Source organism: Lichenostomus cassidix, chromosome 17, assembly GCF_008360975.1.
Source record: "Lichenostomus cassidix isolate B80296 chromosome 17, HeHo_3.0, whole genome shotgun sequence".
Lineage (NCBI taxonomy): Eukaryota > Metazoa > Chordata > Aves > Passeriformes > Meliphagidae > Lichenostomus > Lichenostomus cassidix.
This window is the reverse complement of record NC_139497.1, coordinates 9,341,100-9,366,323: the sequence shown is the minus strand read 5'-3', so window position 1 is coordinate 9,366,323 and position 25,224 is coordinate 9,341,100. Positions and strand designations below refer to the sequence as shown.

The following is a 25,224-nucleotide window of genomic DNA, read 5'->3' as shown; positions in this document are numbered from 1 at the left end:
TCAAAATGGGTTCTTCCAAGGCCTTAATAAATAAGTCTCAAAAGGGTGGGGAAGGAGGACATATTTGTTTTCTGAAGAAATTGTCTTCCTTTGCAGATGAAAACTGAGTTGTTCCTTGGCTCAGAGTAAGAGACAGGTTTTTGTGACATCCCCAAGTGGGTCCAGTTTGCCATTCAGCCTCTTCCGTGCTCCTGTGCCCCTGTCTGAGAGTGCTGCTGCCAGTTGGGATCAGAAAACAAAAATCCTGGTGTATTTTATGATTTACTTTGACTATTTTGTGTTTTTTCTCCCCTACAGTGCCTGACTCTTGTATCCCTTCACACCCCAGGGCTGGCTAGCCCTGACAGCCCTCCTGGAATGGCTGAACACATTTTGCTCATTTATTTCTGTGTCAGGCACAAATCTCTTTGTTTAAAGCTTGTTCTACAGTTAGTCTATAAAGCAGAAACAAGATCAGGGCTATAAAAGGACATAATATTTGGATTTTCTTGCAGGAAGGGAGTTTCACTGGGCTTGTGATAAACAGAAGATGCTTTTTCTGCCAGATGTGCCTGCCTGGCACAGGGTTAATGTGTGATTTCTGCCCTAAGGAGATGGTGGAAATCTGAGAGCAAAGCTAAGTGGGAGGATGGAATGAGACTGTTGTTAATGGAGGGGAAGACAGGAAAAATTCAGATCTCTCTGGATCAATACGTGTGGGCTGTGGAAGAAAGAAAGCTTCCTCCAGGGCAGCTGCTGGGAAAGATCCTGCTGGTAGTTGGATTTTAGGATGACAATCCAGTATTGTGTGGTTATTCTCTCTATTTAGGTTAGAAATGGTGCTTAGCTGATCAGTTAATTAATGTCAAGATTGGAAACTTCCTTGCAAGTGCCCAGGTAGTACCACAGGAGAAATGCAGGGGTCTGGTTTCCTTTGGAGCTGGCAGAAAATCACTGTAACAGCTCTGGCAGATTTATGATCCTGAGAAGTTTTATGGTCAGGAAAGCTGGGAAATAATGTTATTGGAAAGATATAACTAGGATTAGATTTCAAAGCAATGTTTGGGTATATTGATGGTGCTGCAAAAGCTGTGAGGTGCCAATTGGAGATAATCCAGTTGCAACTTGTAGCAGACTTGCTCCATTTCTGAGCCAGTGACTGAGCCACTCAGTGCCAGGATCACTGCAGAACACACCAAAAAATGCTGCTGTTTATGTAAAGAAGAGGCTTTTCCTGATGTCACCTTTGGTGATGCCACTCTGTGTAGCTCTTCACATAAACAAGATCCAATTTCCCCTGCTCCAGTACAGTGAGAACCTCCACAGTGACCCCAGGAAGGATCTACATCCACCAGCACCAGTTGGATGTAGATCCTTCCACCAGAACTATCTCAGACAATAGTTCTGTGGTGGTTGAAGTGCATCTGTTACTCTGAGAGCTGCAGGCTCAGTCATCAGCTCCACTTTTGGGATCCTGGTCCCAGAAATGTCAGTGGTCCTGGTGGCTTTCAGGATATTCTCTGTACTCCCATGGGATTGGAAGCTCAGGCATCTTCAGTTTATTTCTGTTGGGTTCAGAGCAGAGCTGGGGGAGTGGTTGCCCAGTGCACCACTTTTTGCACATCTCTAAAGGGGACGTGGTAAATTCAAATTCATAGAATTATAGTGTTGTTAAGGTTGGAAAACACCTTTAAGATTATCAAGTCAAACCATTTCCTCAGCAGTGCCCAGGCCACCATTAACCCATGTCCCCAAGTGCCACATCCACGTGGCTTTTAAACCCCTCCAGGGCTGGGAAATCCACCACTGCCCTGGGCAGCCTGGGAAGGGTTAGACAACCCTTCCAGGGAAAGGTTGGTTTTATGGCTTTGCTGCTTCAGGAGTTTTAGGCTACTGAGGGTGTGTTCATTCAGGTTTGTTGGGCTCTAATGGAGCTTAATAAAGTTGCCTTGACAATTTCTCTATTTTTCTGCCTCCTTTGTCAGGTACCTCCATCAGGAAGGAGAGGCAGAAGCTGTGTGTCCCACTCTGGGGAGGCTTTGGTGGGAGACACAGCAGAGCTCTGCAGCAGCCATGGCCTTAATCCTTTTTTTAACCAAAGGAAATAGCATCTCTTTGGAGCTTTCAGGGAGATCTCCTTGATCCTGCTGAGTCAGTTAGGAGGGGAGTTGGGTGCTGGTGAGGCTGAGTGCCTGAGGCTGCATTCTCCCTTCCTTTCTGAAGCTAAAGTGGACTTTGGAGGTGATTGAGCTGCATCTTTACCTGGTGTCTCCCTTAGCCATGGTCTGAAAAATGAGTGTCCCTTCTGGCTGCTCCCAGGCTCGGGTTTTTCTTTCAGACTCAGGCAGGCAACATCTGCTGATGTGTTAAACGTGGCTTGTGGGGAAAACATTGGTGCACAGGATTTGTATTGATTGTGTTTCCCTCAGCCCCTGGCCTGAGCAGGGAGGGCAGCCTGCATTCCTGCTGGCTCTTTAATCTGGAATGTCCTGCTGCATTCACTGCCTTCCTCCTGAGCCAGATCTGATCCCAGCCCTGGCAGCACGTGCAGAGCTGACACATGCACAGCTCACAGGGGAATTTTCCTTTTATCAGTTCTGCTCTGGCCTTCGTGCATTGCAGTCACATGCCAGCAGCACTTCCCCAGGGGATGAAAGCAAGGGCTCATTTCAGCAGCAGGAATTTTCCTGCAAGACCTCCTGGCAGAAAGGCTGAGCTCTCTGTGTGAGCTGGGCTGTGGTATTTAGGGAAGCAGGTCTCCCACAACTCCTCTCCTCGTTTTGTGGTCATTCCTTTCACAGAATCTCAGAATATTCTGAGCTGCAAGGGACCCCAGCCCTGCACAGACACCCCAACAACCCCACCCTGTGCATCCCTGGCAGCATTGCCCAAACACTCCTGGAGCTCTGGCAGCCTCAGGCTGTGCCCATTCCCTGGGGAGCCTGGGCAGTGCCCAGCACCCTCTGGGGGAAGAACCTTTCCTGATCTCCAGCCTGACCCTGCCCTGACCCAGCTCCAGCCATTCCCTGGCTCCTGTCCCAGAGCAGAGATCAGAGCTGCCCCTGTTCTTCCCCTCACACGGAAACTGTGACTGCAGTAAGGTCTCCCCTCAGTCTCCTCTTGTCCAGCTGACCAGACCAAGTGACCTCTTTGTGATCATGAGGAGTAAGGAAGGAGCAATGTTTGGAGTTTAGCCAGCACAGCACTGCTTTTGGAGGCTTGTTCAGCACAGGGATTATGATTTGGTGAGTGCACAAAGCAGCACTTGGGGATCTGATGCTCAGAGTACCCTGAGAGCAGCCTGGCTCTGACTTCCAGCTCCTCCTGGAGCTGGGTGATGCTGGTTCAGCTCTCTGCAAAGTGCATTAATGAATCAGGCCTGTCTGAGGCAGTGAGTACAATGGAAAAGAGTTTCTGGTTAGATACTGACTGCACTGCCTGGGCAAATCTTTGGGTTCTGATAGAAATGATTGAAAGTCATCTTGTAGGTCATTTGTCCTTGGTCACTTGTCCCCACCCTGGGACAGTGTTAGTCCTGGCAGGGGAGGTCTCCAGGCAGTTTAGGGTTCAGGAAGCTGCTTGTGCAGCTCCAGGGACATGCTGGGTGTGCTCCCCTCTCTGGGATGCTCCTTCCTCCCCTGTCCTTTTCCTCTGCAGTCAGTGACATTCAGCTCTGTATCACCCAGGAGGGTTTCCCTGTCCCTGTGGTGTCACTGCTGTGCAGGTACAGCACTGGCACAAGCCATCTCCCTTTGTTCTCCTCTTGCCCAACACTTGTATTTTCATATTTCCCTAAACCAGGACACGTCCCCTGTGAAATTGGGCCTGGTATTACAAGAACTGCACAATCCCTGTTTTTATCTGCACCACTCCTCTGGCTGTTAACATGGATCTTGCTCCTGGCTTCAATTTCTTTTCCTCTTCAGTGTGCAGCTGCCCAGTGCAGCTCAGTGGGAGCTCTGGGATGTGAGTGCCTGGCAGGGTGCCGGCACACGCTTCCCTTGGCTGCCTGCCCGTGTGTGTGGAGCTGGAAGAAGTGCCCAGGAGAGAGCCAGCAGAGAGCAGTTGTTGAGAAGTCTCTTGTAGTAACATTGCTGGGGCAGTGATGGCCTAAAGATGTAGAGAGAAGGGGAAAAAAAAAATTGTATCTTGCAGGAGGCACCTGGAGAACAGGGAGTGCTCAGGCACATTTGCCTTTTTTCAGAATTTAGTTTGCAAATTCCGTCATGAATTCTCCTGCTCAGGGTGCTGGAGCTGGAAGAATCAACTTTGTGGTTGTGTGTAAATGAAACATAATTTAGTCAGGCAGCTTATGGGAGGTCCCTTTACAAGCAGGAAAAGGACTTTGATTCCCATTCCACTTTGGGATCAATGAATCTGTTGGAGATCTGTGCCTGTCACACGTTTAGTGGGATATTAGCAGGGACTCTGTGGATGCACAAGGAGGGGATGACTTGCCAATAAAAGTAGTAATGATCTTTTGTTATTCATTCAAAGGCACCGTGCAACAAAGTAGGGGCAAATCCAGAGTGATCACGTCAAATCCCTTGTACTTATGGATGTGTGAATCAGGAGAAACAGTTAAAGGTAGAGAATCCTGTCTGGAGCTACTCCTGGCCTGTTTAAAATTGTCCTCTGAGTAGGAAATGCTTTAAGGTACTTCCCATGCCCTAAGAAAGGCACATGGGGTGTCTCCAGAGAGCAGGTTGGCGTAGGGTAAGTTCTGTTCCTTGCTGGAATATCAGGGCTGAGGCAGTGGGAAGTGCCAGGCACGAGCAGCAGAGTGCAAAAATAGCTGCACTCTAAAAGCCTAAAAACAATGGGCAGGATAGAAGTATAATTCCTTTAACTAAGGGCATCTAAGCAGTAGAAGAGAGGAAAGAATTTGGAGAGGAAAGCGAAATGATCCTTTTTCTGCCCTTGGATTACAGCAGCACTGATCTGTCATTGAAGTCATTTGCACCCAGTATAAGCACAAACCTGTCCCAAAGCATTTCAGCAGCTGGAGGGGATTTATTGGGATGGAAAGAATGTACTCAGCTTAGCTTGGCCAAATGACACCTACGGTGGACTTGGCAGCTGTTAGCAAGTATTTATAGGATGTAAACAGTAAGGGGAAGGAGGATGGAAATAGAGCAAACTGTGGGGGACAGAAAATGGGAGGAAAATGGCAAAAGGAAAGTTTTTTTACTGCTTTATGGCTTAGATTGTAAAGCATCCATCATAGGTGGGATGAACTAATCAAAAATGCTTTTTTACTAATTGGACGAAGCATTTGAAAGCAGAGGCTGTAGGTTTGGACTGCTTGGAAGGCAATTGGCCTTCATTGCAGTGGTGTGTGGGATGGACAGGGATCCCTCTCCCACCAGGGGATAAAAGATAGATTTGATCAGATGTTCACAGGATCAGATCAGACGTTCCACCTCTGCTCCCTCATTTCCGATGGTGGGTAGCAGCAACTGCTTCAAAAACAACTATTTGCAGCAATTAGCAGCTTCTGAGCCTTCTGAACACCAGCTTGCACCTCCCATTTGTCATGTTTAGTAGCCACTGACAGCCTGGTACCTTTGATTCATCCTTTCCACATTTAAATCCATTTGTGTTGTGACCTCTCCAGCATGTGCTAGCAGTGGTTTCCCCAGTTTGGGCTCTGTGTACACCTGTCTGTGAATTCTTTCCTTTCCATTAAAATCTCTGCATGATGATATCATTGCTGGCCCTGCATGTCTCCCATCACTCAGGATCTTCCCCAGTCAGTGATTCGAGTTTAGTTTCTCCTTCTGTGAAGTTCATCCCATATTCTGGTCAACTTTTGTGCTTCTCTCTGTCATTTTTTCGTTCTGCTCTATTTTTTGGGCGAGAAGTCTGAGCTTGCTCGCAGTTTTCCAAATGCTGGCCCATCCTGGATGTATGTTCTTATGTTTTCTGTTTTTTTTCTCGTTTCTTTTTTTTGCCACTTGAGCTTGCACTGAGCAGTGGGTTAATATTTCTCAGGGAATATCCCCAGGGGTTCCCAAATCCATGTGAGCAGAGCTGGTTGCTGTAGGGGCATTGCTGCTTCTGCTTTCCTCTTGTCCCATCAGCACTGAGGTTCATCTGTTGTTTATCACTTGACCCCACTGTTGCTCAGAATTCCTTCTGCACTTAACATCAAGGACTATGTTTAGTCTCCTGAGGGAATTTGTATCATCCTCAAAAGTTGTCTCCTCATCTGCCCCTCTCCTGGGTAGTTGAGTTGCTGTCATTCTGTTTGTCTCTGCATGCTTTTGTTTCCACCTTCAAATTCATTATTAATCCATGAGGTGCCCCCTCCCAATATCCCAGGCTGGCTCACTTTCTGTGAAGAATCACTGGAAAAGAAACTCTCAGGAAGGGCTCTAAAATCCAGCCTTTCCTGGCTGCTTGGGAAGGAGCCCAGCAGGTTCTGCTCCCTCAAATCCACACTGATGTTCCCCTCGCCCATCCACAGCTCAGCTCTTGGCTGATTTCATCTCCCTGCCTTTCCCACTGAAGCCAGGCTGCGTGGTCGTGTTCCCTGGGATCCTCTGGGAGTCTCTGGGAAGATTCCTGCATTCATAATGTTTGTTCCTGGCACCGGGGCTTGTTTAGCAAGAGATTGGCAGCTCAGCTGGCGCGGGCTCGGCTTCCTTAGAAGGCACCATTCATGTCTTTACACTCCCTCAATGACTGCTTGTCTGACAGTGGCTGTTTTTTCCCTTTCCCTCTCCCTCCCTCGGCACAGGGGCTGCTCCCAGGTGGGTGTGATCCGGGCTCTGATCGAGGCTGGCATTCCCGTGGACATGATTGGGGGAACATCCATCGGCGCCTTCATGAGCGCTCTGTACGCCGAGGAGCGCAGCTACAACCAGATGAGGATCAAAGCTCGCCAGTGGGCCATGGTAAGCACTGGGAATGCTCAACTCCCTCCCCTGGGAATGCTCAGTTCCCTCCCCTGGGAATGCTCAATTCCCTCCTGGATTCCCTCCACTGGGAATGCTGCACTTCCCTGCCCTTTCCAGGCACAGCAGGGCACAAGCAGCACCCCAGCAAGGTGCAATTCCTGAAATTCAGTCTGTGCCACAGAACAAGCCCTGCCTGGCACTGATGGATCACCTGGAAAAGCTGCTCCATGTCCAAGGAGTCAGGAGGCAACTGCCTGACTTGGCTCTGCTCTCACTGTCGATGCAGTGATGTTTTTTCAGTGTGCTCACCTGTGGTTATCTTTGGTTTATCTTCTGTTTTTATGTGCTGGGCCTGTTTCCTTTCCAGCTCTCAACAAATGTGTTTCTCTCTTGTGTAATTCTCTCTCTTTCTCACATGCTGTCATGTGTCAGTGGAACTGAGTGACAGAGGTAATCCTTCTCTAAATAACTACCAAATGTGTCATTCCTGCTCCTGCCTGTGCACTCCACAGCGGTGGGACTCTGGGTCAGGAGAAATTCTGAACTTTCAATATTGAATACAAACAAAATCTTATTTTTAAAGTTAACCCAAGTTTTGGGAAGGTTGTTTTAAATAGCGACTTCAGCAGGCAAGTTTATTTATCATGGAATCAAAGACTGGTTTGGGTTGGAAGAGAACTTAGAGATCATCTCATTCCCCCCTGCCATGGCCAGGGACACCTTCCACTATCCCAGGCTGTTCCAAGCCCTGTCCAACCTGGCCTTGGTTTTATGTATTGATCAGATGTTGGATAAAAGCTGTCCCAGGTGACACTGGTTCAGACTGGTTGAAGGTGAGGGTCATTTCTGTAGTTTGCTGGTTACAACTTCGTGTTGTTCATGTCAAAACCACACTTTCCTGTAGATTTTCTTACTGAAAATGGAGTAACATAGGAAATTTTATAAATGAGATTAAGATTCTTGGATCTCAGGGGGAAATAGGAAGGAGCCTGTCATTGGCACATGGGCACTGTTTATGTCTCCCAGGGATCTTCTAATCTGCTGTGGCTTTGCAACAAAATCTGTCTCTTGGAAACTGGATTGTCTGAGGCATTAAAACACAGATTGAGGCCCTGGATGTTTGTGCTGTCCTGGTGGGCAGAGCACTGTGGGAGTGATTCACCTCCCCAGCACTTCTTGCCAGAAGAATATAGATTTTATGCTTTTTATTTAAGAACTGCTTGTGCCTGGCTGGCTTGGGAAGCACCCAAAACATAAACTGTTTATGATCCAGAGCAGTTTGCTGGAAGCACAAAGCTGGGGGAGGCTCAAGATTAAAGACATAAAACCAACTGCACTGAATTGTGTCAGACATCCCTTTAACCTTGCTGTCCCTTTCCCACCTTGGTCACTAGCAGATGCTTCCAGGGCAGCATCTGAGGCTGTGCTGATAACCTCCCTGCAGGGCTGTGCCATTCCCAGCTCTCTGTGGCTCTCTGCCCTCTCTCCCAGCTCTTGGTTAAGCTACAGCTATGGAATTTTCCTCTGTGTCCAAAGGATTCTCTTCTTGTTTGTCAGATCTCTCCTGTGCAGGGCATGAGGCAGAGCTGGAGATGTTTCCTGGGCTTCTCAGGACTGTGTTCCCCTTCTGGAGCTTGCCAGCCTAAGCTGGAGTCACAGTCACTTTGACCAGGAGCAGTTAAAGATGGAATGAAGGGTTTAATCTATTGATTAATGTTTGAATACAAATTGCAAAGCTCAGAGAATGTTTCACAAATTCAAAGGTAATTTTTGGCCCAGCCTGGGGCTTTTCCAGGTGTTGGTGCCTTGAAATCTGCCAGTAAGTAGTGGGAAAAGAGGTTAATGACCTCTGTTAGAGCAAATATTTCATCTTATTAATGAGGAATGGATTTTCAGGACTTCCGTGAGTGTTCTGGCAGGTCCATGTCCAACCCAGAAATTGTCCAAGGGCTTGAGAAGAGCAAAAACCAAGCCTACTCTGTTTGAGACTCTTTCCACTAGCATCAGTGATGTCCAGCAGAATGGCTGCAAACTGAAGAGAGCCTTGAAATCCCCAAGATCACCCTGAATGTACAGAGGGTTTGGGGGATGATAAATCTTCTTTATCAGTGGCTATTCTGAGCTGCTGACTCTTGTATGGTGTTTATACTGAGCAGGGAGAGGTTGGCTCCTTTCCCTGACCCCAGAGTGTGGGAAACAGCCAGGAGGTTTGCTGGGGATTCTTGGAAGATCCACTCCTGTTGCAGAGCAGAAAGGTTTTGCAAAGTGAGGGCTTTGCTGCCCTTGTCAAATCCTTGCTCACTTCTGTTCCTTTGGCTAACTAGAAAAGCATTCTGGGAATGACTCAGCTAAACTAGAGGTAAAAACCAAGTTATACATTGTAAAACAATTATCAGAACCAATCAGTGCTCACACAGTGGGGCTGTGGTTGGTCACACCTGATGTTCCTATCATGGTCTGTGGTGTTGGTTAAGCACATTTGTTGTGCCTCACAAGTATGGAAACTCATAACAAAGGAACAGTTTAAGAACCCTGGATTTTTGCAATAAAGTGTCCTCACCATGCCATGGTGGAGATGGTGTGTTTAACACCACACACTCCAAAGGACTGAGTGTGAGAGAGGTGAAACATCCCTCAGATAACCCCAAATTCCCGTGTCCCAAAGCTGCAGGACCTTCCCTGCTGTCCCCAGAGCAGCTGCTGTGCAGGAGGTGCCCCAGGAGCTCCTTCCTTCAGCTCCTTCCTTCAGCAGGCTGCAGCATTCCCTGCTCCTCAAGCTGTCAGCTTGTGCTGCTGAAGGTTATTGCTGAGTTATAGCCTGGCAACTCCAGCCTGGGGGCAGCTGGGAAATGTCTTCATTGGGATGGATTAGTTAACTCTGAGCTTTTCTTGTGTATCTCTTTAATCCATCAGACTAAATGCTGCTTGTCCTGCAGTTATTTCTCTTTTTGGTATTTTTAGAAGTTGGCGTATCTCTAGTTGTACACTTGGTGCTGGGAGAAGAGATATATTTAAAGGGATGTGTTTTCTGGACCTAATGAAGCAGCAAAGAAATAAATGACTCTTGTCAAAATACGGGGGGAAATGTGAAAATTCCCAGTCAGATTAGTTACTATTTATTGTCTCTGTGTGTCTTCTGTACCTCTATTAAACCAGCAAAGCAAACAAGCCAAAGCTTTGGTGTTTGCAGATTGTTGGGTTTTTTAATAAGAGGATTAATACCTTGAGGTATAAATATTTCACAGAGAATGGAATATTCTTTAAAAGGAATATGGTTGTAGGTGTGTGTGGCTAACAAGCTGCTCCTGATGGGAAGGAGGGTGGCTGGGTGGGACACTTGCCATCGTTTGCTGCCTGTCCTGTCTGGTGGCACTGAGAGCTCAAATAAATGTGGGGTTCTGAGCATGGAGCCACGAGGTTCTGCCTCTGACCTGCTCTGTTTGCACACTGGGAGATGCTGTGGGTTAAAGAGCTGATCTGGCCAGGAATGAGCCCTGTTTGTTTTTTCCCTGTTGTGTTGATTCTCACCCAGCTCAGCCCCAGGAGCTGCTGGGTTGGCCCAGGGCTGGGGGAGGAGAGCAGCAGCCTCAGCTGGGTCAGCCCAGGCTGCTCCTAGACTGGGTCCTGATACTCCTCTTACAGTCATGGAATCATGGAGCCATTGGAAAAGACCTTTACGATCATCAAATCCACCTAGCACTGCCAAGGCCACCACCAAACCATGTCCCCAGGTGTCCCCTCCAGGGATGGGCACCCCACCCTGCCAAGGGGCACAGCAGAGCCTGTTCTTTTTGGGGGATTTAGAAAATACAAGCCGTAGATTATCTGTAGCTCTTTCTGTTTTGACAGAAACAGCTATTTCTGCTGTTTACCTGAAACTGCTGCCCTGCGTTATGTTTTTATTTGATTTATTTAACATTTTGTGTGAATTCCTTTCCTTGTTTTATTGAAACTGTATAGGTGAATGCTGAGAAGGCATGGGGTGATCTTTTGAGTAGTTTAAAAATATTGGATAGTTTGAAATGTTTGTTGTTGCGTAAGTTTTCCCATACCCTTGGATTTTTTTTTTTTTTAATAGTCAGGAACATTGAAAAATCCTGGGATTATACTGGCTTTTCACACCAGTTTCCCACAATTCTGCATCAAAGAACAAAAGAGCCAGAGATGAAGATTCCTCTTGTCCATCATCACATGTGTTTGCTCTTGTCCTTCTGCTCTGGGAGCAGAACCTTGTCTGTTCCTTATTGAAGTTTTTTACACCCCAGGGTCATGTTCAAAAATCATTTTAGGATTGAGGGTCTTTTTTAAAAAGAAAACTCAACTTGCAGCAGAGCTGTAGAAATGAAAGTCCATGAGAAGTTACTGAAGAATTGGGAAGGAATTCCTCCCTGGGAGGGTGGGCAGGCCCTGGCACAGGGTGCCCAGAGAAGCTGTGGCTGCCCCTGGATCCCTGGCAGTGTCCAAGGCCAGGCTGGACAGGGCTTGGAGCAGCCTGGGATAGTGGAAGATGTCCCTGCCATGGCAAGGGGTGGGACAAAATGAGCTTTAAGGTCTTTTCCAGCCCAGTGCATTCTGTGATTCCATGACCTCTAGAGTCCCTGAGAGCACTGGCAGAGCTGCTGGCTCAGGGCTGGGCTTCCCATCCTGCTGGTGTCAGGGATGAAGCTCTTGGAGCTGCTGGAGCTGTGATCCCTGAGCTCCTGGGAGGAAGTGGAGCAAAGCCAGAAGGCTCTGTCTGCCTTCCCAGAGGGTGATCTTAACTGAGTTTATCCAGGGAACAGGAGGTGGTAGCAGCTATTCTTGGAAGGCTGAGGGAGGCTGTTGGCCATCAGCATCAGCTAAAGGGCATCTTCCAGCTCTGAGAAATGAGAATATTAAGAAATAACTGTTAATTAGAAGTATTTTGTCCCTGGACAAGACCACTCTCAGGATCAGGAGAAATGTAGACACTCAGCATTATAAATATCATTTGCAACAAGGGAAGCCTGGTGCTGAGTGGGAGAGATTTTTCTTCGGTATTAAATAAAGGGCTCTTTGTAAATGCCTCTTCCCCTGATTTAATCACTCTGACTACTGTCAGAGACCTAATCCCTATTTTAGGTGCAGCACTAATTCCATCTCCCTCTGAAGCTGTGGGTAGCAGTCTATAGTTAGGTTGGCACACTGTCCTCACCACATCAAACCCAGAGTGAAGATGTGAATGAAGCTGACGGTTCAGAATTGGGTTTGTGCTCAGCCTTTTACATTTCTCCCACATTTCCTGTTCCCATACTTGTTCTTAATGATCTTTTTTTATCCTTGCATGTATTTTCTGGGCAGATCCCTGATGGAAATTGAAAAGCAGCTGGGCAGGACAATGTAGGCTGATCCTGCTGCTCTTGAAATCACTGCTAGAGTAAAGCCAAGGCCAGATGTTGCTCACAGCTGCTTTAACAGCTGGCAGGTTTGAGGCTGTTCCATGTGTGTGCCTGGGAACATGCCCTGTTCTCTGGGAAGTTGTTTGTTAAATTACAGAGAACATGTAGAGAGAGAAAATATTTCATCTTGTAGAAATATTTCATCCAGTGAAACCCTATTTAATTTGAAAGGGATTCATGTGGTTTGTGGTCTTCTTTTACACTTTATGATGTAATATATTAAGCATTGACTTTCATTAAGATTTATTAGGATTTGACAGCACTAGCCTGGTTATGGACAATTTCTATGGCCCTAATGCCATAAAGTTTAGGGATTTTCATCATTTTCTCCTGTAGGTTAGTACATAGGTGTAATAATGCTGTTGAAATGGAGAAAAAAGGAATCCATGAAAGCTTAATTCCAGGATCTGTGTGTTAGAATAATTGAGTTCAGAAGGGTTGGTGTACAGGGATCTGTAGTGCTTTAAGGAACCTGAAGTGGTTTGGTGTCCCTGGCTGGTGCAGAGTCTGCAGCAGTTAAATGCTGCTCCATAACATATCCCAGTAATTCACTGTATGGAAAATAATGGACCTTGACACACAGAGAGTGTTTAAAGCTCTTTAACATGTGCCTGCCTGAACCTTGTTGCAGTCCCAGAGAATCCCAGGCATGATTTTCTAAGTGCTTTCACTGAGGCAGAGAAAAGTCTGGGAGAAAACTTAGGTGTGATCCTCAAATGAGAAGAGCTGGATGAAGGAATTCCTCTACCATGGATTTATGGCTTCCTTCCCACCCCACTGAACCACACAGGTGCTGTGGAAAGGATAGTGAAGAGGAAGATAACTCATAACATCTTTTTTAAATTAAATAAATATAGAGGATGAAGCTGCACCATCCATGTCCATATGTAAAGGCTGGGAGCTGTGCTGAACACTCTGCTTTGGGGCTGATTTTGGGGCAGATTTTGGGGCACAGGGGAAGCAATGCACGTTCTTGCAGAGCCAGGGGTTGCTGCTGCTGCTGCTTTGGGATTTACTAAATGTGAATTTACCACACAAGGAGCTCCTGGTTGTAGATTTTGCAGTTGTATTTCTGTCCCCTCAACACTTTCTGCACTTGTGATGCTTCCAGCATGTCGGCTCTGGGCTCTGGAATATTCTCTGGAATTGCACACATTCCTATGGATTCTGGCCTATATCTACCTTCTACCTTTTAAATGCCTTTTTTTTGTTTTATTTCTCTTTAGGTTATGAACTCAGTGTTTAAGACTATTCTAGACTTGACATACCCAATAACCTCTATGTTTTCTGGAGCAGCTTTTAACAACAGCATCAACAACATCTTCAAAGATAAGCAGATAGAGGTAGGTTGTTTATTCACCTCGTGGATAGGAAATTATGTCCCTGTGCTCTGTTGGAGCAGAAAGAGCTTTTTTTCATGCTAATGGGAAATCTGGAGCTGTTGGGTGACTGAACACGTGGTGAAACTGTGAATGTGGTGTTGCATGACTGCAGGAAGGAGCCTGTTCTTTTTGGTGGATTTAGAAAACACAAGCTGTAGATGATTTGTAGCTATTTCTGTTTGACAAAGGGACCCCATTGTCTGAGAGAAGAAGTGAAAATTGTGATTCTGAGGAAGAGCAGCTGAGAATGCTTCATCATTACTTTTCTGCAAATCAGGTCTCAGAGACCTTCAGGGCACACCAGAGAAGGGCTTGAATTGGGTCACAATGGGTTTGGCTTTTTGGAATTTTAGTTTTGAAGCTGGAGTGAGTTCTCCTGAGCAGCCTACTGGAAACTGCAGTAAAGACAGAGTCCTTTGTGACCTGGGTTGCTCCTGGTGACCTTTTTGTAGTCCCTGGGTGTTGTGTGGTCCACCTGAGCCAAGAGCCACCTTTGGAATCCACCTCTCCTCCACCCTCTGCAGCAGCAGATTGTAAAGCACATTATCAGTGTTTGTCTTCCTACATTACCCAGTTTAGAGAGTGTTTGGGTAACCTTGGAATTCTACCTGATTTGCAATTTTAACCAAATTATTCCTGTGTTTGCATCCTTGTGATGAAAGATCATGTAGCAAATTAACACTGTATATACTTTAAATATATTTGGTAAAAATAATCCCAAACATTCCCTACCTAAATGGAAGTATGAAAGTAAGTGATTAATCATCATGAGGCTTTAAAATAGCAGTTTGCTGTGCAGAGGGGATGGTGCTGGAGCCAAGCAGGTTTTGGAGAATCAAGGGATCATTAAGGTTGGAAAAAGCCTGGAAGATGATCAAGTCCAGCCATTCCCCCAGCACTGACCCGTGTCCCCAGGTGCCACATCCACATGGCTTTTGGGCATTTCCAGAGATGGTGACTCCACCACTGCCCTGGGCAGCTGTTCCAATGCCTAACCACCCTTTCCATGAAGAAATTTTTCCTACTATCCAACCTAAACTCGCCATGTGCAACGTGAGGCCATTTCTGTCCATCCCTGCTTTGGATTCCAGCAGTCAGTTCATTGTATTTCCTTTGAAGATGCAGCACATTCCTTCCTTAGGAATTTTAACAGCTGTAGTTGCATTTTCTGGTCTTCCCTTGCAGACACAGGGAGGTTTTGTCCAAGAGAAGTGCAGTTCTGAGGCATCCAACAGCATCACCTCTGTGAGGTGTGCTGACCATCCCAGCCCCTCAGTCTGTACCCAAGGGCTTCCTCATGGGGGAAGAATTCCCTCAGATAATAAGGAAAAATGCTGTGTAGCTCAGGCAGGACAGAGGGAGTGACTCCTTTGCAATTCCCACTGTCAGTGTGGGATAACCACTCCTGGCACTGGGAGCTGCCCTGGAGTAAAGGGAGGCTGAGAAAGGAACTGGAGCTGAACCAGGGACATTGAGGCTTGAAAAAATATTTTCTCAAAGCATTTAAAGCATCCAAACTGCAAACATCTGTATTTTCTCCCTAACTGGGGTGGGTTTGGGTGGATAGCAATGATTTCCACTGGAAAATTAATATTAATAAGGGTTAATTACAGCCTTACAAGCAGAGGTTGTGTTTGGGTGTTTGGCCACAACTGCTCCTTCCTGGGAGGATCTGCAGTGATCCCAGGAAAACCTGGGAACTTCCTACCCAAGGGGCTGGGGTGAGTCCTGACCCTCGTGGCTCTAGAAAAGTTTAAAATGAAGAAACTCTGGGCCAGACCCTCCTTTTGGCTCCTGTGGCTGTGAGGTGCCCCCCCTGTGCTTCCCACAGCTCCTCACCCCTCTCCCACAGCACAGCCAGCAGCTCTTACGTTGAGCTGTTATTTCTGACACTGAAAGGGAGGTTTCCATTTTCTCTTGAATTTGCTCCCTGCCAACCCTTGGAACGTGGGTGTCTCTTGATTCCCAGCAGAGCTGTTCCTGTGGGCTCTGGTGACAAGAACCCTGCACTGCTTCCAGCCCCAGGCACTGCCCAAGCAGAGATCATCCCTGTGATGATGATCTGTGAGTCCCTCAGGGAGCTCACAGAAACCCACATGGGGCACTTGGACACCAAGCCAGGACAGGGTGCTTCAGAGAAATTTCCCAAGAAATAGAAATACAGCTATTTCCCTCTCCAATTACCCACTCTTCTGTGAGAACATCAGCCTGTGGAATTGGTACTCTTTGTGCCAGAATCCTTATTCCCATGCCAAAATGCCCTTGTAAATCATCTCACTTGGGGTTCAGGTGTGAGGAGTCAGACAAGACTTTTATTAAGTCCTGTTTCAGACTTGACTGATGCTCTGTTCCAAAATGAGTGGAACAATCCCTGAGCAGTGCAGATTTTATTGCTGCGTGGGAGGGCTTGGGTTGGTTTGCTCTGTGCAGGTGTTTGCCTGAGCAGGAAAGGAGGTGTCAGAGAGGCTTCTTTTCTCCTTCCCCTGTTTTTGCTTAATATGGTTGATGCTCTGAGAACTGCAATCACCAGAATATCTTCAGCATGGAGAGGCACCCTAATACTCTGATGTTTTAATACTCTGGTATTATTTTATAATACTCTGGATTACACTTTATTCATCCACTTTCCTCTGGCATTGACAGCAGGGTTGTGATAATGCTGCAGCCTCTGAGTCCTCCCCAGTCCCACCAGCTTTGCAGAGCTGCTGAAGAGATAAACTCACCAGCAAAAAAACTGCTGCTTGTTGGCAGTGCAGAATTTCAGATTGAACAGCACAGAAATCACACCACAACTTGCAGCCTGACCAGTGAGGGAAGACTTCCAGCTCCAAGTGGTCCTGGAGGCCAAACCTGTGTTTGGTTTGAGTTTAAGGCCCAGCAGAGCTGTGCTGGACAAAGCCCAGACCCTGTGTCCAGTGAACAAAGGCTGCCTGGGGGAGCAGGTTTTCCTCTTCAGTCTTGATTCAGCATTTCTGATTGACAGAGCAGTATCAGCTGTTCCAGAAGCTCACTTTACTCAGACAAGTCCTCCTCCTTCCCCTTGGCAGCTACCATTTCACCAGGCTCCATGGAAACTTTCCAAAACTGTTCTCTCTCCAGCAAAGCCCTGCACAGCTGGGAGGTCACCTTCCCTTGGCTTTTCCAGCTGGTGGGATGTGAGGCACAGCTGAAACCAGCTGGCCTGGGTGCTTTGGTCTGGCCCCATTGAATAAACCCTTGGCCATTCTTTCTGTGTCTCAGCCTCCTTCTGTCCCACCCTCCCCACTGTTGTGTTACCCTGCAACATCTCAGAAAACCTCTAGAATCTTCTTGGAGATCTACCTGGCAGGGTGCTTTGTTCCTATAGCCAGTGCTCCTAGGTTTGGGGTTGTCCTCTGACTCCAGAAGATGTTGGCTCTGCATTTCCTGCTGAAATGAGCTCTGGCCCCATCACCAGGAGGTCCAAATTGAACATTGTTCAGTGAAGAGGCCATGGATCATGTTCTTCCCTCTGCCCAGAGGTGTCTCCAAATCCATGGAGTGATTTGTTCAGCTTAGGGAACAAACAGCACCTGGGTGGAACGAGTTGGGTGAAATCAGTGGTCAGACTGGTGAGATCAGAGGTCTCTCCTGCTCAGGGCTGTGTCCCCAGGGCAGGCCAAGAGCAGCAGGGGGACCGAGGTGAGAACCAAACATAGGAAAGGTGAATCTTCCCCCACATTGTTCTCCAGCCCTAAACAGCTGTGGGATCCCTTGGGATGAGAGTGACCATCACACCCCACCCTTCATCTGAAATGAAAATAAAGACACTCTGCAGAAGGTGACTGCTCTGCATGAGGAGCTCTGTGTGCTGCCTCTGCACACTGCTGGAACAAGAGGTTCTTGTATTGCAAAAAGGAAATGAGGATTGTTGTCTGCCTTGGCTCTGAATGAATTGTTTGCATGAGAGGCAGATTTGTGAATTTAAATTTAGGGCTCAGGGGTTTTTCTCCATCCATGCAGAGGTGTGTCTGTAGCTGTCTGGTGAGGTGCAGAGGTTGTTGCTCTGGTGTGTCAGGCACAGGGTGTGGTTAAGTACAAGGTTATGGATTTAGTAAAACTGAGACTCCTTTTTTGCAGGATCTGTGGATTCCTTACTTCACCATCACCACTGACATCACTGCCTCGGCCATGAGGGTCCACAGGGATGGTGAGTGTGCACATGGCCTCTCCAGCTCTTAAATCATGATGTGACATTCAGGGTCACCCCTTCTCCTCACCTTTGAAATTTATCTTCCCTTTTGTTTCTCCCTTCTCTGTTGTTTGCTGAGCACCAAACTGTGGTTGTACACAGCTAACATGTTACAGGGCTGCTGGGAAGGAATTAAATGAGATGCTCTATTCACTGTTTGAGGAGAAAGTGGGTCCACTGGCACCTTGCTGTTTCCTTAAAGCATCCTTAAAGTGAAGTGCAGGTGTTTTAGCCATAAATCAGACTTAAAGCAACCTTTGAATTTTCAAATTCCCTATGAATGAAGCTGTCTTCCCCCAGAACAGACTCTGCCTGAAGCAGGGGCTGGGTTAGGCTCTCCTTTTTGGTCAGTCCTTTCTGTTTCTCCCTGAGTGAAGAGGGGAGAAGGATCTGAGGTGCCTGGGATGTGTCCCTGTGGGACACTGCCTTGGACTTTTGTCTGTCTGGGCTAAGGGGAGGTGACTGAGTGACTCAGACTGCACTGGAGGCCTCCAGGTGCCCCAGATACTCCTGTGGGGAGCTGCAGCCTTTGCTGCCACCTCTCTGATGTTTGTCCTTGCAGCTGGCACAGGTCACACTGTCCATTCCTGCCGTTCCAGGGGGCTGTGGGGCTGCTGAAGGACTCTGGGCTTTGATCAGGGCAGCTAAAACAAGCAGAAAAAGGATTAACCCTTCTTAGAGGTTTTGTGTTCCCATTCCACAGCAGGTTAAGCCAGCTGAGGTCAGGAAACTCACTCCATCCAGCTGCTTGTCCTGGGGAAGTTTGATGTAAGGATAGCAATCAGCTGGAGAATGGTTATGGTTGTCTCCACTGAATGGAGATAAATTAAGTTCCCAGCTGCTGCCTTTTCCCCTCTTGGTTGGGTCTGTGAGGTGTAACACACATCAGCAGTTCCCTCAGGTGGAAGTTCCACTAAAATTATTAACAATAAACCCCAAATGTGCCAGTGTTAACCTGTGCTAACAGCAGGAGTGCTTGGGTTATAATTAGAAACAGAGCTTTTATCTGTTTTGAAAAGAAAAAAAATCAATTCCCAGGGAATTTGCTGGGAAGAGTTGCTGTTGGAAGCACCAAGCAGTTAATTACTGAGCAGTGAGTTAACTCTGCAAGGCTCACTTATTCTTGGTATTTTAAAGATTCACTGCTCAGACAAGACTCTTGGCCTGTGGAAATGCAGTGTCTTCCCAATTTGGCTGATGCAAATGTTAAGAGAAAAATCAGTGTATAAGAGCCTTAAAGCAGAATGTTTTACAGGAAACACATCCAATCAATTTCTACTTGATTAAACTTTGTTTCTAACAGCTTAAAGGATTATAACTCTTCCTTACAGCACTAACAGAAATGACCCGAGAGAAGATAATGATCCCCACCAGGCATTTGCAGTGGCTTCACAGTGAAAATGTTTGCTTGTTGCAGAGGAGGGAAAATAGAATTTTGGGAGGTTCTGCAGCTTGTATTTTTCATGTTCAGGTCCTGCTAAAAGTCAGGGGTTTGTGGATCTCTGTAGAGCACAGTGATTTCAGCTGCACTTGCTCTGTCCATCCCTCTGTCCTCAGGAGAAAGCTTTCCCTTCCCTCTCAGCCCCAGCTCCACCAAGCCCTGGTGCTCCCTGCAGTCAGGAAAATGCTGAGATCTCACAGAAAGCAGTAAATGTGAGGAATGGGCTTCAAACTGGGGGTTCTGGGGCTTTTGCCTGATGGCTGCACAGTCTTTGTTTCTTCCCAGGCAGGATTATGATACAGAAAATAATAAACTGCTTTAATAAGTTCCTTGCGGTGTTCTGAGGAAAGCCTCTATCTCTTGATTATTTTAATGAGCTCAGCAGGCTCTCCCCTGCGTGGCAGTAATTAATGGTGGGTAATTAATGGTGCTGCCCTCCCTGCAGGCTCCCTGTGGAGGTATGTCCGTGCCAGCATGTCCCTCTCGGGGTACATGCCACCCCTGTGTGACCCCAAGGATGGCCATCTCCTCATGGATGGAGGCTACATCAACAACCTGCCAGGTAGGAGCACAGCTCAAGGTGGGAGGAATTCCCTTAAGTGCCCCTCAAACAGCCTGCAAACCTCGGGCCTCTTGCTTTTCCCCTCAAACAAGGAGAAATCTCACAGACATCTTTAACCTCATGCTGGTTACCTGCAATCCTTGCTCTCAGTTTCCAGGGTGTTTCCTTTATCTTGGCTTGATTAACACTGTCTTTTGTTATGAAATATTTCCTGACAGCCCTATTCTGAACATACAACTCCCAGATAATTCTGAATTATTTTAGAGCTTGCTAAATAATTTGAAGGGATTAATTTGAATAATATATAAAATAATATATAAAAATAATAATTTGAAGGGAATTAATTGAAGGGAGAGAGTAGGAATCAAACCACAGATGTAGTCTACCTTGGAGTTTCTGTCCAGGCAGAGCTCCCCACCTGAGCACCCCTAGTCAGTTCCCTCTTCCTGACAAACCCTGACTATATTTTTCCATCAGTGCTGTATTTACCTAAAAACCAGAAATGGAAATAACACAGAGTAGATCCCCCAAATCAGCATCTGGCACTCCCTGTCTGTGTCTGGAAGCACAGAATTGCAGGAATTGCAAGCCAAAGCACCTCTTCCATCTGCACAGCTGGAGAGAGCAAAGAGCAGACACACACAGGTGACACTGGGTGGGAAATACACAATAGACAGAATGAGCCCAGGAATATAAATACAAGTTACAGAACAGATCTGGTTTAAAGAAGTGTCTAAATTAAGCCTCTAAATTGGCTCTTCAGAGCTGTGGTTTTCCTACGCAAAACTATTCTGGAAACTGCAACTATCTTGGACTCTGGGGGTGTGAAAGAAATATAAATTCATTCTGTGAGGTTCATGTCCTTCTCTTCCCTCCTTTGGCGCTTCCCTAAATCCTCACCCGTATCCAAAGACTGCAGCTCGTCCTTTCACTGACCTTGAAGTAGGAAGTGTTGCCTCATTTCTCTCCCACTTTCAAATGTGAATCTTTCTCTTGGATCCCAGAGCTTTTCTCAGGCTGACATCCAGCCTCTCCCCGCTGGCAGGTCCCATTGTCACCTTCCCTCTGCTGGGTTGGCACTGCTGCCTCCCTCCCCTCTGTAAAGCACTGCCACTTGTTCCCTCTGCAGGTCCCCCAGGTCTTTTTTTGGAACTAATGTGGGTTTGATGTGCTCTGTCCCATTATACCCAACGTGGTGTCACTGTCCTGGTGCTGTGTGCCCCAACCCCTGTCCCCTGCTGCTTCACAGGGACGCTCAGGTCACCCCACTGATCCTGGGCAAAGCATTCCCTGGCAGTGATGTCCACCAGCAGTTGATTACTGGGATCACCCTGGGGTCCCTCAGGGGTTGGTTGGTGCAGGATTTGGGATTCCTCCCTCCACATGGAGCGTCCTTGAGCAGGAATGGTCTGGGCAGAGCTGCTGCACACATTCACAGGGAATCTCAGAATTGTTTAGGTTGAAGATCTAAGATCATCAAGTCCAACCGTTCCCCCAGCACTAGCCCATGTCCCCAAGTGCCACATCCACCTGGCTTTTGACCCCCTGCAGGGCTGGGCACTGATGGTCACTTCTGCCAGGCTGCTCCCTCCTGGTAGGTGTGACCTCAGGTCACACACCTGGGCCACACACATCTGTATGCTCCCCTGTGTGGCCATGGCAGCAGCAGGGAGGGCAGCAGGGAGGGCAGCAGCAGGGAGGGCAGCAGGGAGGGCAGCAGGGGCTCTGACACCTCATGTCCCCCAGCTGACGTGGCCAGGTCCATGGGGGCCAAGGTGGTGATCGCCATCGACGTGGGCAGCCGGGACGAGACTGACCTCACCAACTACGGCGACTGCCTGTCCGGCTGGTGGCTGCTCTGGAAGAGGTGGAACCCCCTGGCTGAGAAAGTCAAGGTACTGGGGGGCTAGACTGAAATGGCAACTGGGTTTCCACACAAGTGGGAATGGTGGGAGAAGTGGGAAGCTTCCCTTGCTGTTCAGTGAGCAAGTCTGTGACAGATCTGTTGTTTTGCTGGAATCGAGTTCTTGTGCAGAGAGCTGGGCAGGAACAGCACAGAACTGGTGCAGAGAACACACAGGGAGGGCAGTGATGTGGGAGGGGTTAGGGCCCCAGGATGGGAAGGGGCTGGCAGAATTTTTAGAGCAAAGAAACATCTTAGAGCTGCGTAAGTTCTGGTAAAGTCAGAATTTGTTATTTTTGCCAATGAAAGTAGTAAATCTGTCCAGTTCGGTGTTTCTGTCCTGCATATCTCTGAACTGCTGATATGGGAAGATCTTAGCACTAGGCACTAATTAAGTACAACTGATAAACATGGGTCTGCAGAGTTTGATTTTATTATTATTATTTGCTTTTGTTGCATGTGGTCAGGCCAACTCTGTTCCTTGTTCTGCATTTCCTAAATTACCTGGCTCTGCAGCTGCCCCCTAAGTGAATATTGCTTTTAATTCTTTCCTCTCTACTGCATTCCATAGTTGGAATTGATCTCAGTAGTACCCAGTGAAATATTCCAACTGCCCAAGTGGCAGTAGGCTCCCATGGAAACATGGAATTCCTTCTAAACACCACAAACCACTTTTTTTTTTACTGGTGATGGTGAAACACTGGCTGAACAGAAGGATGGTAGAGTTTCCATCTGTTGAGATGGTCAGCACTCAGTTGGATGTGGTCTTGGACAGCCTGCCCCAGCTGACCCTGCCTGGGCAGGAGGGATGGACTGGGCAATCTAGAGGGGTCTCTGTCCACCTCAGCCACTCTGCAGAATCTCTGCCCTGGCCCTGGACAGATCAGATAATCATGGAATTACAGAATAGCTTGTGTTGGAAAGGACCTTAAAGCTCACTGAGTTCCACCCTCTGCCCTGGGCAGAGACACCAAGGCTCCAAGCCATGTCCAGCCTGGCCTTGGACACTTCCAGGGATCCAGGGGCATCACTGATTTCTGCCCTGAAGGATCTCTGTGACCCTCTCCTCAGCACAGATCTATAAGTTATACGTAGATATAATTCACTATATCCTGGAATGAAAGCCTTGGCTCAACCTTGAACTGCAGAGATCTGTTGGAAGACAATTCCCTTTCTGCTGCTGGACACTCATCCCAGCCTGTCCCCACTGCGACACAGCTGGAGGTGCTGCAGTGAGAGGACATCCCCAAGCCCTGTGTGACAACTGGAGAAGGCAGAGCACGCATTCTGCAATCCAATTTGAGCAATTGCCTTCGTGCCTTTTGTGCTGGGCAGGTGCTGAACATGGCAGAGATCCAGACGCGGCTGGCGTACGTGTGCTGCGTGCGGCAGCTGGAGATGGTGAAGAACAGCGACTACTGCGAGTACATCCGGCCGCCCATCGACCGCTACGGCACGCTGGACTTCGGCAAGTTCGACGAGATCTGTGTGAGTGCCTCCCCTGGCTGCTCCTCACAGCCTGCTGCTGCTCATGGCTGCTGGGGCTGGCGGAGGGGAGAGGAGTTGGCTGGCGGGGAGTGAATAACTGACGCTCAATAATGCTGGGGAATGATATCCTGGCCGGGAGATTGGATTAGCAGCAGGAATTGAGTTAGTAATCTTGATTATGTAATGACCTGGGAAGGGATGGGCTGTCTCGCTCTGTTCCTGCTCTGCTGCTCGATGGGAGCTTGTGGGTGGCTGAGCTGCTCTGGGCAGTTGGGGTTTGTCATTGGTTTGGGTTGGGGTTTGCCGTTGCTCTCCCTTCCTTCTTGAGCTGTTGTGGCGTTGAAAGATTTGCAGAAGTCTGTCAGGGAGACCTTGAATCCTGGAAACAGTGAGAAAGTACCTGGTTTTCTAAACTTTTCAGCACTTCTGTTAATAAAACATCATCCACAATTCTTCTGCACCCAGTAGAGGCTCAGGAAATGGCACCAATGTCAGTGGAAAGACTGACAGGTTACACATCACTGGGGTTGGGTTGTTTGTGTCAGAACCCAGCATGGGCAGAGCTGGCTCCAGGTGTGCAGGGAATTGTTTTGGTGACATAACCCAGCGTTCACAGAAATGTCCCTGCCCAGGTCAGGCAGCAAAAGCCATTCTGGCTCAGTGTCTCTTGTCAAGAAGGTGATTTTACTGTCTCCTTCTATTCTTTGCCTGTTTTAGCCAGGCAGGCATCTTCCATCTCCAGATATTCCTGCAGAGCTTTGCTGCTCTCCCAGGCTGGAAAACCACCACTCCTTCTTTAGGTTCATCTCAGTTACAGTTTAGAGAGAAGCTGTGATGCTCCTTAGTCTGCAGAGTGATTTCTCTGGTCCTGGCTTAATAAACACTGACCAAACCCATAAACATTGACCAAACTCAATCCTGCAGCTTCACATTTGAGAAACTCCTTAGGACACACAAACTTTATGACCATAAACTCCAAACCACCAGCTGATTTCCCCAGTCTAAATGTTTTCTGTGGGATATTTGGTGCCTCTTGGCTCCTGGGCAAACACTGCTATCTGCCAGTGGATCTAGGACTTTGCTGATAAATAATACTCTTTGCCAGCTGGAGAGCCCTGGCTGAGTTGAAAGCCTTGACAGACAGGTGTGGTAGTTCATCACAGGAACAGATCGTGAGCTGTCACATCCCCATGCTGCTCTAATGTGGTGCTGTTAAAGAGATGTAAAGGCACCAGGCAAATTCTGTCAGTGCCATAAAACTTGAGAGAAGTGCAGTTCCTCAAATGTGTCAGTCTATGAGCAGGTTTTGGGCACAAGGCATGGCAGGGATGGAGGGGCAGCACCTCCTGGGTCCTCATTCCCTGCAGCACAGCTAAATAACTTCTGTCCACAAGGAAGCTTCAAACTGTACTGACCTCACGGGGAAGGACAACCAGGGAGTCCTTTATCCTTAGGGGCTGGGAAGTTGTGGGTGTTTCATTTCAGCTGTGTGCCTGGATTTTACAGAAAATAGAAATGGGCACCAGCATTTGCCAAGGAACTAAAATCTGGTTTTGTCAAAGCCCTCTTGTGTGTGATCCCAGAGCAGTGGTGGCTCTGTGTCCATTCCTGCAGCTCAGCCTCTCATGGTCACTTTGGGTCAACCTGACCCAGCCAGGGCAGAGCTGTCAGTCCTTTTTCTCCTGGGTAATCACCCCCAGCCTGGGCTGGGATAGATTGTGTGAGGTGAATTCCAGCCTGACTGACTCCCATGCTCTGAATGCTCATCCAAAAACCAGAGGAGAGACAACAGCAGAGGTTTAGTGCTGCTGCCAGATCCCAGAGATGGGATCCAGGGCTCTCAAAACCTGTTGCTCTGTCCTTCCCATTTGATTTTTCAATGTAATTTCTACTGTGTTCTGAGAAAAAGAGTAAAACTTGGAGCTATGGGTCTATTTTTT

At 47.7% G+C, this 25,224-nt stretch overlaps 1 protein-coding gene across 2 annotated transcripts in view; it reads left to right on the top strand.

The window, feature by feature from the left end:
* Positions 1–25,224, top strand: part of PNPLA7 (patatin like domain 7, lysophospholipase) — a 123,859-nt gene that overhangs the window by 87,580 nt on the left and 11,055 nt on the right. For both annotated transcript variants that reach the window (XM_085076430.1, XM_085076429.1), the window contains exons 27-32: positions 6,722–6,878; positions 13,525–13,641; positions 17,779–17,848; positions 19,777–19,893; positions 21,640–21,788; positions 23,132–23,284. In XM_085076430.1, coding sequence (XP_084932556.1) covers positions 6,722–6,878; positions 13,525–13,641; positions 17,779–17,848; positions 19,777–19,893; positions 21,640–21,788; positions 23,132–23,284 — 763 coding nt within the window. The remainder of the gene's footprint in view (positions 1–6,721; positions 6,879–13,524; positions 13,642–17,778; positions 17,849–19,776; positions 19,894–21,639; positions 21,789–23,131; positions 23,285–25,224) is intronic.